We start from the raw sequence: 16865 nt of genomic DNA on the forward strand, positions 1-16865 counted from the left end.
AGATCTGATGGATTTCCTTTCAACTTTTAATATATATTTGCTGTAATCCTGTTAAGTTTTGAGACCATATTGACTGTGTGTGGACTAAATGGGCTTGTTGAACAAGAACACTGAGTCACAGGTAGATAATGAATGACACAATGCTCCTGTCCTGTGGCAGGGGAGATGGCGAGCTCCGGAAGGACATTGAGGAAGGGGTCAATGTGGTGGTCTCATGGGCTGGGCTGGGCGATCCCCCCCTGCTGCTGTTAACCCTCAGGTGCTTCTCCCACCTCCCATGGAGTAGCTCCTGGCTCTGTCCCCGGGGGACTCCAGACCCCGTAGATTTAGAAGTGAGGAGAGAACACCCAGCTCTGTGGGGCTCAGATTCCTGCGGCGCCTCATAACTGGCTGGTGCTGGCAATGACACAGTGATTAAGCAGGCTGTTTGCCCTCAAATTACTCTCATGTAACTAAACTTTAGCTGGTCTCAACCCCTGACAAGCTACCACAATGCCACACTGAATAATATTAGTCATTTCCAACTTTCAGTACCATGTTTTGGGAGATTCCAGTTAAAATGCCTGCAGAAGTATGCACTCATTTCGAAAGACACTGGCTGGCAAAGCCACTTACTTTGTTAATTCAGCAAAAATGTCCCAGAGAATTGATTGCATCGCAGATCTAAAGTTCACGTGTTCCTTTGTATAAGTTTGTATTGTTACTCATGGTAATTCAAAAGGTTTAGTGAAGGACTTAGTGTTAGGTCAGAGGTTGGACTAGGTGATCTTTGGAGGTCTCTTCCAACCTAGACAATTCTGTGATTCTGTGAAAAATATAATAATTCATTGAAGAAAAACATATTTTAATCTGCAGGTGCCCAAGTATCCATGTACTACTAAAAGTACAGTCTGAAAAGACTGTGAATGATGACTCTATACCTTTTCTCCAGGCTTTGCACAGAGCATGTTCTGTACTGACGACTAGATGCTGTGCATTATTTGGCCTTCAAAAGAAATAAAAATGCTTACAGTTCTTTTTTAGCAGTGAGGAAAATGCCTAAAGGTTCTTTTGTCATCTGGTCAGAAAATAAGTCTATTGGCATGTGAAAATAAGAAATTACACTATGTTTTTCATTATAGCTCTATCTTCTATTTTTGTCCAGCTCGTTTAATCAGTTAGTCAAGAGGAAAGATATGAGAATCCATCCATCTTCTCATAAAGCTTTTGCCGTGCAGATTAAGTCCCGGAGTCTTTCAGAAAGCCAGCAGTAAATTCAGTGGGAAATGCCGAACTGTTTACATGTTAATCCTAATGAGTGGGCAGGGAGTCAGAAGGAACTGGAGAACCGAGTTAAGCTGATAAATAGCAATGTCACTGCAAAATGGAAAGGCTATACGCAGATAGACAACTACTTGATGGCCTTTTTATATTTCTAGGTCTTTTGGGAAATGGGTTTTACTGAAATGAGAAGTCGTCTTCTAACTGCTGCTTAATGTTAAGTGTTAGCATGCTCCTCAGCGGCATCATCTAAAATCCTGCGGACCTGGGATGTGTCTCCTCTTCCTATTTCAAAGGCCTGCATAAATACACACAACTGTGGTTCATAGATGGGAATGCTTTTGGATATAAAGTTCATCCAAGTTTATTTTCGGGGCTGGATTTTTTTTTACTGTGCTTTCCAGGTGGCCTGGCTCATAGCTTGCTTCCCACGCTTTACATGTGCCAGGATCGGGGGAAAGCTTATAGCTGGCTTTAATGACTCATTTCCCTTGCTCTCTATTACTGCATTGTTCTTTAGGCAGACCATTTCACTGGCCTTCAGCTGTTGTTTCCCCACTTCCTGGCTGTGAGTTGAGCTTTTGCTCCAGCTCTCTGACCACAAGCTACTCGACTCCAAATTTTACTTTAGAGAAGGTCTTCTGCAGCGCAGTTCACTCCATCTTGTGTGGAGCACAGAAGAGCAACTGCAAACCAGTCCTAACGAAGCAGGGAGTTGGAAGAAAGAGATCAAGGCTGTGCTGAAGCAGGATGCCACATTCTGTGATCAGATGCTCAAGTTCCTGGTATTTGGTTTGGGTTTTTGGACAGGAGAGCGAAGTCAGTGTGAAATGGCTCCTGCAGAGCCAGAGAGGCCTAGACTGACAGAAGAAAATGAGTTTTGTTGCACTGTTAGTTCAGGTAATTTTCAGACCTGTTCATGGTGCTTACTGTTGGTCATAGTCTCTCACCCTTGATGCTCTAAGTGCTGTCACTCTTGTTAAACTTTGTTTAAAAAAAAAAAAAAAGCAAGTCAGGATTTTGGAGACTAGCTCTGACAGTGAAAAGAACAAGCAAAAGCATTACCAAACCTCATTCTCTTCTAAGATAAAAGTAAAAATATTGTAATCTTTATGAGTTAATATGGGTTTTCCTTTAGATTTTTAGTTTTCATGTTATCAATATAATGAAGGAAAAATACCCCTGCGAAGTTTGATTTAAAACAAGAGTTGTCGTTGTTTGCCACTTGGTGCAGTGTTTTCATGAAATTATCCTCAGAACATGTCATTAATGACTTACCCGTGTGAGTTTTAGGTCTTACTGACCTCTTTTCCTCATTGGCATGTGGGAAGCAAGCAGAAAATTCAGAACCAGCTCCTGCATATTGGGGTTTCGTCATCCCTCTCCTTTATAACCCTCAGTTTTTCTTGAAAAAAAAAAAAAGTTTTCACATTTGTTGCTTGAAAACACTACCAATGGATTTATCAAGATGGGTTATTCAAACTGAAGGAATATGGTCCTTTGAAAACATTCACATTTTTGGTGTAAGCATGAGTTGTGTCCAGCTCTCCCCAAACTGTGTTGAGTTGAAATAAATTATGAAAGAGTTTGGAGTGGTTTTGTATCCAAATTTCATAATAAATCTTTTTCAAAGGTTGAGGGGTTGTATTTTTCAGATCATATAAAACGTCCACATAACCTTTTCTCCATAAAGTTTCTGCATTTTGTGGTTGTAATTTCTTAAACAAACAATGTGTTTCTCTCATTGGGAAAGGCATTGCAGTTTCTCTGGGAGTGTGACTGGGCATGAATCTCTGGCCAAATTATTTGCCTCATCCTTTGCACAAAAGTTTTTGGAGGGTCCCTACTGTCAATTTTCATATGAATTCTGTCTACGACAGGATAACCTGACCTGAACACTTTGGCTTGAGTATCTGGATCCACCAAACTTCTTCAAAATATTGTTTTGCACAGCAGTGGGCATCCTCTTCTGTCTTTCCAGCACTTCGACACAACAGGAAATCATCATATAAAAAAAATAAATGCTCCATTTTTTTCCAGTGATGGCACAAATTGAGCCCTGGCAATGTCTTCTTCGCATCTTATTTCGTATTTGCTGTTCAAGTGCCAGATACTCTTCTTTGCTAACTTGACCTGAAAAGTCTTTTTATTGTGCTGCTTTCCTGATCTCCAGACACCTCAGTGATTCAGTCATGCATCTGTGTACTGCCAGAGTTCACATGCTTGTGCACAGAAATTGCCTATGAGCAGCCCTTACGTCTGTGCCACAGTACTTCACTATTGCAGTGTGAGCTCAGGCTGAGCTTACGCTGGAGCAGTTTATTCCTCTGATTGCGGGAGGTAAAACAAAGGCAGCATCTGCTTTAGTACCACACCATTAGAGTGCTCTAGCGAAAACTCAGCAGCATCAGCAGCTCCCTGTGCTTATGTTCACTGCCTGGGTGTTTGCTTGCCCCCACAGGTGTGATTTGTTCTTAGGGCTGCATGCAGACATCTTAGAATTGCTTATTTTGCTGTATTTACTTGAATAACCCTAAATCTTTTTATTAAATCTATTTTAAGGTATTCTTTTTCAAGGGGGATTTTTTGGAAGGCTTTAGGGACAGGGTCTTAACTTTAAATAAAAATGTGGGTGATCTAGTACTGCCAGTGCTCTCAGTGACCTAAACATGTATTGATGATAGGCCATGACGGTGATGGCTAGTGTACTGCAAAAAAAACCTTTTTCTATCCTTTTGTGGTATAGTAAAAATAGAAGATTTACAAAACCAGATAGATTTAAACTCTTCCCCCCCTCTGTTCTCCCGCTCTGTTTCTTTTCTATATTTATTTATTTATTTACTTTGGTTGTCAGATGCCAAGGCCATGTGCCAAAGACAAACATTTTCTATCTCTTTAGGTCTTCTATGCTTCCTTGGACCAAATCTACCATGGGAAACATCCTCTACAAAAGTCAACCACAGAAATTTTAAAGGAAACACAGGAGAAATTTTATGGATTGCCATATGTACCTAATACAGTGAGTATTAGCATGCTAGCAACATACCATAGCAACTAAAAAAGGTACCAAAAGTTGAACCTTTTCTTCAATAGCAGTAATAGCCTCACTTGTCCCCCTGCCCCCAGTCCCAATACTCACATGCTTCTTGTGGTGTTATGTTGAAAAAGTTTTCTTTCTTTCATTTACTTTATCCAGAGTGTTGGTAATTTTTAGCTAAAGAACAAGAGTTACTTAATATACACACTTTTGTATGACTGTAGCTTACCATGATGAACTAAATTACCTTTTCTTCCTTTTTCCTCATCAAGGAAGGCACTGACAACCAGGTTTATTCTAGCTTTACAAAGGACTGTTTGTAAGAGTCAACAAAACACTGTACTGTTTTTACATACTGAATGTCAGTATGTGAAAGAGAGTCATGTGGAGCGGAACTTCAAAGTGAGTTTTTCTGACTGTACTGCTGTGACTTTTGGCATGTCATTTATTCTTTCATGCTGTACCTGGAAAACGGGCTGAAAGTGTTCCCTGAAGTCTTGATTTTACTGAACTACATAATTTTGATCTTCATCATGACTATTAGTGCATTTGTCCTGTACTACACGTGAGCATCTGAAGGTGCAGTTTACATTGATTACAGTCGAGAGACAGCCCTGCTCTGTCTGGAGCTGACTTCTCAGCTGGAGCATAGCCTGAATCGCTGTTTGACTCTTCGGTCAGAATACCCAGTTCCTTTCTTTGCTTTCTGCTTTTCAGGAAATGTTCTTTTTGCTTACCAAAAATGTGACTCAGATTCTCGGAGAAGGGTGTTAGCAGATCCAGCCCTTTCCTCATTGAAACTGTAACACTTCTGCAGGCCTGGCAAAGCCAGAAAAGTAGAAGCAAGGTATCTTCAGATGTCTGACATCTTAGCACTTTTATAAGTGTTGTTTTACACCATTCCTCTGCAGGTATTAGTTATCTGGTGAATGGAGCAGTTCCCTGTGTTGGAAGTTAGCCTGCTTTTTTGTTCCATTTAAAATATTTTTTATTTAGCTGTTACCTTCAAAGGAGTGTAACATCTCATAATGAGCTTAGCCGCAATATGAATAAAAAGCTTTGGCATGGAACTTCATCCCAGCAAAAAGTACTATGAATGTTTGAATTGCCAGAAAGTCCATGTTCTTCATGTTGATTGAATGTAAAATTGTGTGTCTAGTCAGGAATGTTAATATAATTTAAATTTCAGTAAAACCTACTGAGACATTATGAAAATGTAAGCACTCTGTACAGTAATTCATGTCTGTTATTTGGCTTGCTATATTTTGCAGCTTTTTCTTCCAAGTTTAAGATATGCTTGCAGTTTAATTTGTAATCCAGAAAAAGGTAAATGTCTTGTAGGTAAAAGGTTTCTTTAAGTGAAGAGAGGATAATATTCCTTCCTTTCAATTCAGAGTGTGACATTGAAATATGATAAGACAAACCAGCGCTTATTTTCATCTCTCATTTTGCTAGGCACATACAAGGCTGGCAGGGAAAAAATCTTTTGATGATGGGAATTTTACCTGCTTCCTATAGGTTTAGACTTGGTTATAAATGATTATGTCAGGCTTGTGTATCTTAAGTTTTAGGGGTGCTGGGTAAAAGTAATTCTTCCTTAATGAAGATCTTACTGCATTAATGTGATTTACTGTAGTCTCATTGTCTGCCAGGGCTGCACAAGCATCCATTATTATCTACTGATAAGAATTAACCTCAATTCCCTCTTACAGCTCTTCACAGGCAAGTAAACTTAGTAAATATCCTTCAAATATATTTGGGCTTCAGTCTCATCATGCAGATGCACGTTTTGAAGTAAAATCACAGCAAATACCTTCAGCAGATGCATTTCTGTCTTTCTGAGACACAGCTCAGATAGTAGGACAATTTGCATGCATCTTTTTGTTATAGCACTTCCAAAATGAGGAACATAAACTACACCTAATAAGTAAATGCTGCTGTATCTAGGTAGTGATACCTGTTTGAAGGTAAACCAAAACATTATCCTCAGCAAATATCCTGTCCAGCAATAGTAGGGATACTAGGAAGAAAATCCTGTGAAAGTCTGTATTTGCCATTCAGATAAGCTTTACAGGCATTTAGACGGTTGACGCTGTGTGCAGCAGTATTTACGTTGGCTGTGTTGACACAGACAGTCACAGAAGCTGCTGCCACACGCAAGGCAGAAAGGAAAGAGAGCAGAGACTACACAGACAGAAGCCCAGAGAAATAGTATTACACAAGACTTTGTTTTCCTGAAGAATGCAAATCTTAATTTCTGGCTGGCCATTGCTTATCTGTTCAAAAGGACACCGAGTTTGCTGCTGGCTTCTGGAGAGTGACATTCCACTGGGATTTCTTTGCTCTGTTGCTAAGTCCAGAAGCTGACGACTGCCAGGCAGGGTGCAAGGAAATCTATCTGTTTGCCTGTTTTTGTAGTGTCTGGTAGTTTTGTTGCCAGATATCTGTGTTACTGAGCTTGGAAAATGAATAGACGTTTTGCACAGGCTGGATTCTTGAATCCATGTGATGCCTCTAAAAGCAAGCAATCTTCTTTTTGGCTCTCCTAAGAAATGAAGATAAACTAAATAATAATGACCGCTCATTTTCCTGCCACTTCTTCCTGAATGTGTTTGGTGTTGAAATCTGTGTACTCTGGGGAATGCAGTATTCTGCTTTTACTCAAAACTTTTCTTCAAATCATAGCTTATTTCTCATCTATTGTGAAGTTTCCATTTACCGTGGCTGGCCTTGCAATTGATAACACTGTCTGCTTTTAGAGTATCTCTCCTGGTCTCTTCTACCTTTGTCTCCAAGATGCCCAGAGAGACTTTCTTAAAAAGTATCAGGTGACCCTTTGATCAACCCGAGACACGACCAAAGTTTCTCCCCATGATCTGTTACTTAGTCCCTTGCCTGTCCCCCAAGTTTAGACTTGAAATCTACTTTCCTTTGAAACGGTCATCCGTTGTTAGTCCTGCGCCAAGCATAATAATTCCTATCTCCTGCTGTGGGTTTTGGTTCAATAGGGAAACAAAAAATGAGACACAGGGTAAAGAAGCTCTGCATTGATAGTGGAGATTGCAGCCTCCTGCAGTTACAGGAAAAAGTTCCTAATAATGAAGTAATTTTACAATAAAACCAGCTGCCCAAATCATCATAGGTGATTTTTATTTGTGAAATAATGAAGTAGTTTGAAGTTTTGATTCTTATTTTCAGAAAAATATTGTGGACTTGTATATTAACCATTTGTTTTAATAACCTTTCTTCATTCTAATCTTGATGGGAGATGCTTGTTTGACTTGTGATTGTAAGGAGAATTGGTTTTGAAGAGTGAGGCACAGTGAATCTCTGTTCTTTTGTAGATTGCTGCCAAATAGTCCATTTTGCAGTTTTTAAAATTGTCGCCTTAAGTTTTTTTTTTTTGAAACATGGAAGGATTTCTTGTGTGATAGTTGAATATAAAATACAGTTTTGGAATTAACCCACACACATCATTGTAATTACATGTGGTAGAAGGGAATGTGTTGCTGTGTGAGGAGCCTTTTGATATTTTTTGGAACATTAAATAATTTGCTAGTATAAGTTTTCAGTCTAGCATGTTGACACACATTAGTTCAGAAGGACCACTTCTACTGGTGGCCTAAAAATTGCATTAGGTTACAGGTTTAATTATGCTTATATATTTTTGTCCAGAGTGCAGTTTTCTTTTCAGTTGGCAGTATAAGAATTTCTTAATGGCTATGGTTGCTAGTGATTGGAGAGCCCAAAACATCTGTGAGGCCAAATACATTAGCCAGCCAAGTTTGCCAACAGAAAACAAGGCAGGTATTGTTATAGATACCCTAGAGGGAAGAAGGGTATGAAAAATGGTGTATCACCAATGTGGTTGTTAGTCTTTCTTCTTCCTGCAGCTGGGGGGACTCTGCCCAGACAGGGATCCTGACCTTAGAGAGCTCCACTTAGGTCCTTGTTTGAACTCACTGAGATTGTCTGTTGTGTTCTTCACAAAAGAAATCAATGGATGATACGCAACCTAAAATTTGGAGTGCTTGCTTGTGGAAACTGTCAGGTACTACAGGAAGATGTGGCTTGCCCATGGGTGCTGAGGGCATAAGGGTTTCATTCATGGGGTGCAAGTAAAGACATCTGGTAAGTTGGTCAGCTGAAGAGGAGTTGGTGGCAGTAGACATGCAGAACTAGCTTCTCTGCGGAGAGGAGATAGGTTCAGACATCTTTCTGCAGCACACATTGTCACCTGGTGCCCAAGTCCCCTTTTTATTGTGCTTAAGAACACCCGAGAGCAAGAGAAGAGCTGTATACATTTTCTTTGCTAAGAGCCTTTTCTTTGGAGTTTGAAGGTGACCTGACCTCGTGCTTAGTTAAGTAAGCCAGAGGCCAGAAATTGAGATCATGGAGATGATGTGTTTGTTTGAAGTTCGTTATTGCAGTCTTGTACTGGTCACGATCACTATCAGTTGTGATGCTGCAGTGAAGAGGAAAGTATCATTCCTTACAGGCCTGCTCCTCAACTCACTTAGGGCTGGCTGGCAGTTCGAGTGAAGTAGCTTGTTATCGAGTCTGCTGTATGTGTCTTTGTGGTATCCGTTGTCTTACAATTTCTTCTTAGGTCTTTGGAGTGATAAATAAGAATGTGTAGTCATAACTGCTGTCCTGTTTAACAGTTCATGGGAATATCAGTAACTCATAAAAAAGAGAATAGTCAAGCTGCGCAAGTAATGAGGCAGCTGTCTTAAAATAAATAAGTGATAACCCTTAACCTCTGAAGATAAAAGTGGTTTTGAATTCTGAAACCTTGACTCAAGTGGTGAACATGAATCTTGAAATTATTAGTAACGAAGGGTAAGTAGTAGCTACCTATTAAATTTAAACTATGATTTCGTGTAATACTTATTTTATCTACAACCTTCCCAATTTTGTCCTAGATTTACTAAGTTAAACTCATGCAATCTTAGGGCCTAAGCAAAACTAAATGCCCTGTTTTAAAGGAAAAGAAGAAGAACAGCTAAAATGTTGCTGTTGGCAAAGAGTTTTTTTAAAGCACCCATACTGGGTTGCGGATGAGAGAATAACATTTGGTGCCAATCAACAAAATGCCGAAAAGAACCAAGGCAGGAGGAAAGCCTGTATAGTTGAATATCTGAGGAAAGAAAGTTATTGGAAACATAGAAGCCATGTAAAAGTGAGAAAAAGAGAAGACAGAATAAGCTCTAATGAGCTAAAACTGTAGAAGTTTCAAACAGCTTAAAAACCAGAAAGGTCAATAATGATTTAAAAATTCATCAGAAAGAGGAAGCTTGCCTGATATTTGCTGGAAATAGAAAATAGATGAGTGAGGATTCAAAAGACAATGTGTAGTTATCAAGGGCATTGAATCAATGACACAAATTATCCTGATATAAAGAAGTTCTGGGGCTAAGGAACCAAGAGCTTTAAAGACTTTATTAAGATCATAAAAAATAGAGATCATAATATGAAAAGGTAATTACTAAAAGAATACAAGAATTCAAAAGAAAAAAGGCTCGAAAAGCTGAGTTGCAAAATGCAAGCAGCGAAGGTAATAAAAATTTAAATAACTACTGAAGAACTAAGAAGATCAAGGAGAGTATGGATTTAGTAAGGGAGGAACAACTGATACTAGAGAAAGCAGAAATATTCCCTGTCTGTGCTTCAGTATTTTTTTCAAAAAGAAAAAAAATGAGTTTTGATTAGGTAGTCAGAATATTTAACTTTTTCAAAGCAGTCACTGACCTAAAGGAATTATCACTCACAAACTTAGGAAAAGTGGAAGTGTTATTATGATAGCTAAGGGAGGAGGACTTCGGAACTGCATACCAATTGTTCAGATTTTATCACTCAAAAAGTAGTAGAATCACTTATTAAGGAGACTGCAAGCACCTTGAGAACAATCAAATGAGTAAAAGAAAACTTCATGGTTTTGTTAAGAACCATCTGAGACAGCAAAATACACTTTTCATCTTAATAAAGTGATTGACCTTGGGAATAAGAAGGAGACAGATGATAGCATAACTCTAGACTTAGCAAGCTTTCTGACACTCGCAAATTGTAATTATTTGGGCAAACTTTGGGGTTGTGGCTGAGGCAACATGCAGAAAACATGCTGAAAGAGCGAGTGAAAGCTTCATTTCAGGCTGGGACATTTTAAGCGAAGGTTACCAGGCATCTATCTAGGAATTACTGCTGTTCTGTGTTTTTGTTAATGATTTGGACGAGAGCTCATTTATAAGATTTATAGGAAATCCTCCAGTTGACAAAGATTGCAGAAATCATTAAAAATATAATTGAAATGATCCAAAGAATTCGGAGAGTGTTCAAAATATTGTGAATTTCATCCTTTCAAAATAAATCCAAAGTAGTGCATCAGGAAACTGATCAGATACATAAGTATTTAAAGAGCAGTAACTGCCCAAAGAGCACTATTCATGGAATGCTGCCAAAGAAAATGTATATGTCTTAGGGATATTTTGATATTTGGTGTTGGGGCCAGTGGCCAATAGTGGCTGAATGCAGTGGCCAAATGTTGTGTCCTGTAGTAGATGTATGACTAAAAAGATTTAGACAACCTGGAAGAAATAAAGATGAGAGCATATGGAAAGATAATAGGTTTGGAAATCTCTGAGAAAAGTTGAGAAAACTGAGTTTATTTGGCTAGGAAAGAAAAAAATTATGTGGGCACAGACGAGCATGTATGTTCTGCTACTGAAAACCTCTTAAGACAAATACAGAATTGGAATTGAGACTGTGATAATCAATTTTTATGTGCAAGCAAGCAATAGTAGAAAGGAAAAGTGGTTTAATATACAACAGATGGAATTATGATTAGTACCAAATCTTTTAAACTCTTGTTAATCTTTTCCCTCTTTTGTTGAAGAGGGAAATACACCCAGCAGTTCTAGGATCTCCTTTATAGGGAATTTTAAAGAAACTGCTGTTCTAGATCACAGAGACGTACATTTCATATTAATTGCAGAGAGCCTTCATAATGGATTGCTTTTCCACTTTTTCTCCCAACCAATTAATTGAAGAGACACTGATGGTGCACTTATTCAACTTTTTGGAGTGTTTTGAAGAGACGTGAAGTCATACGTCATTACTCAACCTCTTGAAGTTTGTGTAACCCCTTCAAAGTAATCTTTTACCTTGCTGTGTTGGAAACCAGAGTTGTTTACACAAAGTGCAAATCCCTGGATTAGTTTCCTTATGAGCCTTCTTAAAAGTATACTATAAAATCAAGTTGAAGAGTCTGGGTCTGAGGAAAAGATTAATAAAGAAGTACACAGTGAACTCCGGGGAAGTGATATTTCTATAAATAATTAATAGCTAAAAGCCATTTCAGAAAGATTGGTGCCCTGCTGAGTTCATTATTAAAGTAGTTGCTGGAACTTTCAAAAGCTCTTAAAGTTGCCCTTCAAGGTTTGTTTAGGTTTCTGTCTTTCTGGAGTTGAGTTCATTTTATGATAAAGAAAATGCTGATGGCAAATATTGTGAAGATTTGTTTTCCAGTGGAAATATGACACTATTCACTGGGCAACTATCTACGGCAGCGGAGTGTTTACAGATACCAGAAGATATGAAGCACTTTTAAGGACATTCTTTTAGCAAGTGTTAGCCCCATGAAACTCAAACATACTTTAGCGATAATATTTACATTTAGTAGCATTTTAAAGAACAGTGGAGGAAATAGTTGCATACATTGCTTAGTAACGTTTTGAGATACGTATATGTTTTTCATAGATATCTAAATATATGTATATATAAATGCAGATTGCTTTGTTTAGTTGTACATATTTTTGTTCTCGTATCTCACATTTCCTTTTTTGCCCCCCAGGATTGCAGTACTGGTTTTATATTTGATAGCAATAGATAAAACCAAATGTATCACTTCCATAAATATGGGCTAAAGGACCTGACTGAAATGCTGTTCAAACAGAGTGGGAGATTCTCCTTTCTATGAAAAGCTTGCAGTCAAACCAGAGAAGGATGAGAGAGAAGTCCTATCATCCTCCCTTACTAGCAGTTGGCAGTTAGACTGAGAAGGGACAAAGAAGCAGTTTCTTCAAGTTCATATTGCATTTTATTGCAGATTCAGGATTAGAATCATGATCCCCTGTATCCCTGTCTGGAGTGGCTCTGGCAGAAGATAGTAAATGAGCATTATTGTAAAACATTAGCTATCTCATCTTCCAGTGTAAGTACAGATAATTTACATGATTAAGTTGTACCGGCAAATAATATTTTGCAGTTACAGCATTACTTAAAATATTTCTTATATTTTTTGTAAGTGCTTATTTTAAGAAGTTCATGATATTTATATTAAAATAACGGGTCAGTGCTTAAAATTTGGTTTAATTGATAAAATATAATAAAAACCTTGAGCTTCAATGTGAATCTGTACCCAAAGGAAAGCTTGGTGACCTGATTCTGGTTATCTGGGGCTTAAGAATTTTTAAAACTTAGGCAGTGCTAAAAGTTATTCACTGGTAATAGAATGGCGTGTGTGTGTATTGCATGTGTGTGCGTTTGTGTACGGAGTTGTGTGTTAGAGCATTAAGGACTCTTTTGAAAATTCTCTTGATTGCACACTTTTTTTTAATTTTACTTTTCAAACTAGTTATAATGTTTACAGGTAACACTGTCTCTCAGTGTGTCCAAATAAGGTCACATTATATCAGTTTTTGTATCTCCGTGTCTTTTAATCGATGTTTTAAGGATTGTGGAGCAACGCATATCATAAATACAGCTTTTTGATGTTGGTATTCTTTGTTGTCTCCTATGTCCCCCTTCTCCCAGTCTCTTTGCAAGGAGGAGAGAAGAGGGTGAAGAGGAAATAGTTTTAAATGATTTTGCTATAGCAGCTCAAATGCATTAATAGTTTATAAATGAAAGTGAAATGTTTTTCTTTAATTTAAGTAATTCAGAGACCATATGGTACATATCTAGAATCACCTAAGTGGTTAATTGCATGTTAAATTCCTTTCCTCTTCCGTAGTGTAAACAACTGCAAAAATATTTACATTCCCTGCCTTGCTAGATTTATTTATCATTTTATAATAAAAACACAGAAGTGTTATAAATTGAATTCTTAATCTTTTGCTTGACTTGCTTTCTAAAATGTCAGCGATGTCTCTGGGTTGGTTTACTTTGTGCTCTCTCCCACTCCTAGCACAGAAATGCACCACACTGAAAAACTGCGGAGTCCTGACATTAAGCAAGTTAGGGGGGGCAGTATAAAATGTGGTTTCTTGGAATTAACTTTCTGTTATTCTAAACAAGATTAGAAACTGCAGCTAAGGAAGTGGCCTTAAAACTTTTTATTGGATTTTTTTATTATTGTGAAACTTTAGAATGATGATGATGTAATTCTATAAAACTTAGAGGAGTTCAGGCCAAAAATACAGAAAGAAAGTTGACCAAACAGGCAGATGCATACCTTTTGAAAGAATCGTCACCCAGTAGGTTTTCATCAGAGGTAGCCCCTGGCACAGAGCGTTTGCAACATCTGCACCCCAAAACTCATTGTTTCTTCAAGTGGGAATGAGTTGAGGATGTCTTCAAAGCACGCTACAAACTTATGTAACTAATAGGGGAAAAATCCTGTGATTTGTTTCAGAAACAAATTCTTTAAGCTATAAAATGTATGTGATAGTCCTTTTCTCATGTCATAAGTAAATAAGTATTTAAACAGAAAGGTGGAAAAATAAATTCTGCGAGGTGACAATTTGGCCTCCCCAAAATAAATGCACCCAGCAGCAGAACTGGAGCTTCGGAACCTGGCAGGCACAGCCCGGGCTTCTGTTCCCAGTGCTGGGCTTCTCGCTCTGGCCACTGTCCACAGGCAATATCAAGAGGAGCTTTACTAGGAAACTTAGCTCATCTAACTGCAAATTCAGTTCTTACACCAAAGTGAGCACAGAAGAGGTTCAGTGAAGGGCATTCATTCAAGTAGATTAGCACATTACTCCTGGAAGTCATGGGGATGAATGAGAGAGACTTAAATTTTCTCTACTTGATGAATGGTGGTTGTTGCATGAAGGTGTCTGGTCCTTGTGGAGAAACCTCCTGAGTATCTTCCTTGTGTTTTGAGAAGGGAGATGTTGAACTTCCATCTGGGAGAGAATACAGGTTTGAAGAGCATGAAAATGCAAATTGGAGTCAAAGGTAAATAGTGAGACCAGATTTTCCTGGTCATGAGGTAATACGTTTTTTATTTTGCTAAAAGCATTTTTTTCCACTGATATTTTAAAACAAAGCCTGCACAGCTTGTTCATCGGAATGGGAAAAGTGGTAAGCTGGATGTGCAGCATCCAATGAGATCTGCACCATACCATGAATTTACTGTTCTTCTGTGCTGAAAAATGGCCGTGGAGTTCTTGCTCTGTAAACTGCAGATCTCTGGGTTCTTTGTGTATAGCTAGCCAGGAGAGGGAAGGGGTTGTCCCAATCCACTCTCAACTTGTGCGGCCTCACCTCAAGTACTACATGCAGTTTTGGCACCACAGTATAGGAAGGACATAAAAGTATCAGAGAGTGTTCAAAGGAGGGCAACAAAGATGGTAAAGGATCTAGAGGGAAAGACATATGAGGAGCAGCTGATGTCCCTTGGTTTGCTCAGCCCAGAGCAGAGCAGGCTGAGGGGAGGCCTCATGGCGGCCTGCAGCTCCCTCACGAGGGGAGCGGAGGGGCAGGCGCTAGGCTCTGCTCTCTGGGGACAGCGACAGGATCTGAGGGAACGGCATGGAGCTGGGACAGGGGAGGGTCAGGCTGGGTGTTAGGGAAAGGTTCTGCACCCAGAGGGTGGTCGGGCACTGGGACAGGCTGCCCAAGGCAGTGGTCATGGCCTTGAGCTTGCCAGAGTTCAAGAAGCATTTGGACAGTGCTCTCAGACACACGGTCGGATTCTGGGGTGGAGCCAGGAATTGGACTTGACAATTCTTGAGTGTCCCTTCCATCTCAGGATATTCTATTCCATTGACCTCCAGCTCCCACTGGGAGGAGTGGCTGGCAGTGCCACAGGAGTGCCAGTGCTCACTTTCAGTGTGTTTGCCTGCCAGAAGCAGGTTGTCCTAGAATCCCACCAGCTGACAAACCTTGCTTCTCAGCAGAGGGAAATAGCTTGTACTGATTTCCATGCTAATTGCTGTTCTTTTCTGGCTCCCGAGTTACCAGAGCCTGCAGCTTCTTTGTGATTCTCAAGAGTTTTCCACCCATGCTGATAGCCAAGTTCAAGGGCATTAGAAGCAGTAATATCAGCTTACTGCCAGAGCCAGGGGTTCTCCACCCAGTAGCCCCTGAGATAAGTTGGCTGCTCCTCCATTGAGTTTCCTGCCAGAATAAGAATTTAATTAAGAAAGGGGAGGGGGGGTGGCACCAAATCATCTCCATCGTATATTTTTCCTCATGGAAACTGTTCAACAACTTGCTCCTTGATGTAATTACTGTAGCACACATTTTGTAATTTGAGGACGTAAATGATGTAAATACTTTTCTTAATTTAGTGTTGGGTCTTTTCAGGTCCTCACTTGTGATTTTGGTTTTAAGATGCAAAGTAAAATGGACTTAAATATACTTTGAAATGGCTGAAGTCACAGCACAAACTGCTGAAGACCGTTTTGAAGAGTCCATGCGCTAGTCAAGAATTTCTGTAGCTCGCTCTTCCTTTTCAAAGGAAATAGGAGGATTTTATACCACTGATTCTGTGTGAGTAGTGGAGTCCATGAATAATGATTACCCACAGTCAAGCAAAAACTAGACTATTGTGTAGTGAGTTACCTGTAGCTTTTTGCTTTCAGTTTTTTCTTTTTAGGATCACATCTAAATTTCTATATGAGTTGATCTTTGTGATAATCTTAACACTTGTGAATTTAGAAATCAAATTATTGAATCTTTAATTAGTTTATATAGTCTTCAAACCAGTTTACTTTAGCTGATCCTGCGATGTTGTTAAAAGGAATGAAGTGGCTTAACTTTTAAATAGAAGCTAGAAGTAGTAGTAAATTATTTATTTTCTCTGAGAGCACTAGTCCTATCCCCATCCAAAGATAAAAGGATAAATATTCCTGTCCTCTGACTACAAAGGCAGCCTTTGTGACTAGTTTGAGCAAGGCTCCTAGTCTGAGGTAGCTAAAGTAAAATGAACTGAATCTTACCCTAAGAATGTATCCTACAAGTACTTTACTTAAAATTCCTGAGAAGGTATAATGTATCAGTATGGCACGTGTATCAGTGAGGTATTTTTGTTTGTTACAAGAAGAAATGGAAAGGCTTCAGACATTGGAAGCATTTCAGACATGGTTACAAGGGAAGATTGATAATGTTGGTGAAGAAAAGGCCCTTTTAATAATTGCAGTGGATCAGTCGCACACCTTTATTTCAGCCTGTTTTGTTGGATAAAAAGCAGGCATGAACATGACCCGTGAATGGCATATTATCATACCCCATGGGCTATGCTGTAAAATGCACACTGTTTTATAAACTCCTGGAATGGGTTCATGGAACTTTTTGAAGTAGGTGATTACTCAGAGTCTTCATTAACTTTCTAACTGCGTAC

The 16865-nt window shown here is 39.0% G+C and overlaps 1 protein-coding gene across 1 annotated transcript in view; it reads left to right on the plus strand.

Moving 5' to 3' along the window:
- The window catches only part of LOC121063505 (mitochondrial intermediate peptidase), a 75753-nt gene that overhangs the window by 46258 nt on the left and 12630 nt on the right, over positions 1-16865 (plus strand). The window contains exon 16 of the mRNA XM_040543982.1: positions 4160-4279. Coding sequence (XP_040399916.1) covers positions 4160-4279 — 120 coding nt within the window. The remainder of the gene's footprint in view (positions 1-4159; positions 4280-16865) is intronic.

The sequence above is a fragment of the Cygnus olor genome, chromosome 1, assembly GCF_009769625.2.
Source record: "Cygnus olor isolate bCygOlo1 chromosome 1, bCygOlo1.pri.v2, whole genome shotgun sequence".
Taxonomy (NCBI): domain Eukaryota; kingdom Metazoa; phylum Chordata; class Aves; order Anseriformes; family Anatidae; genus Cygnus; species Cygnus olor.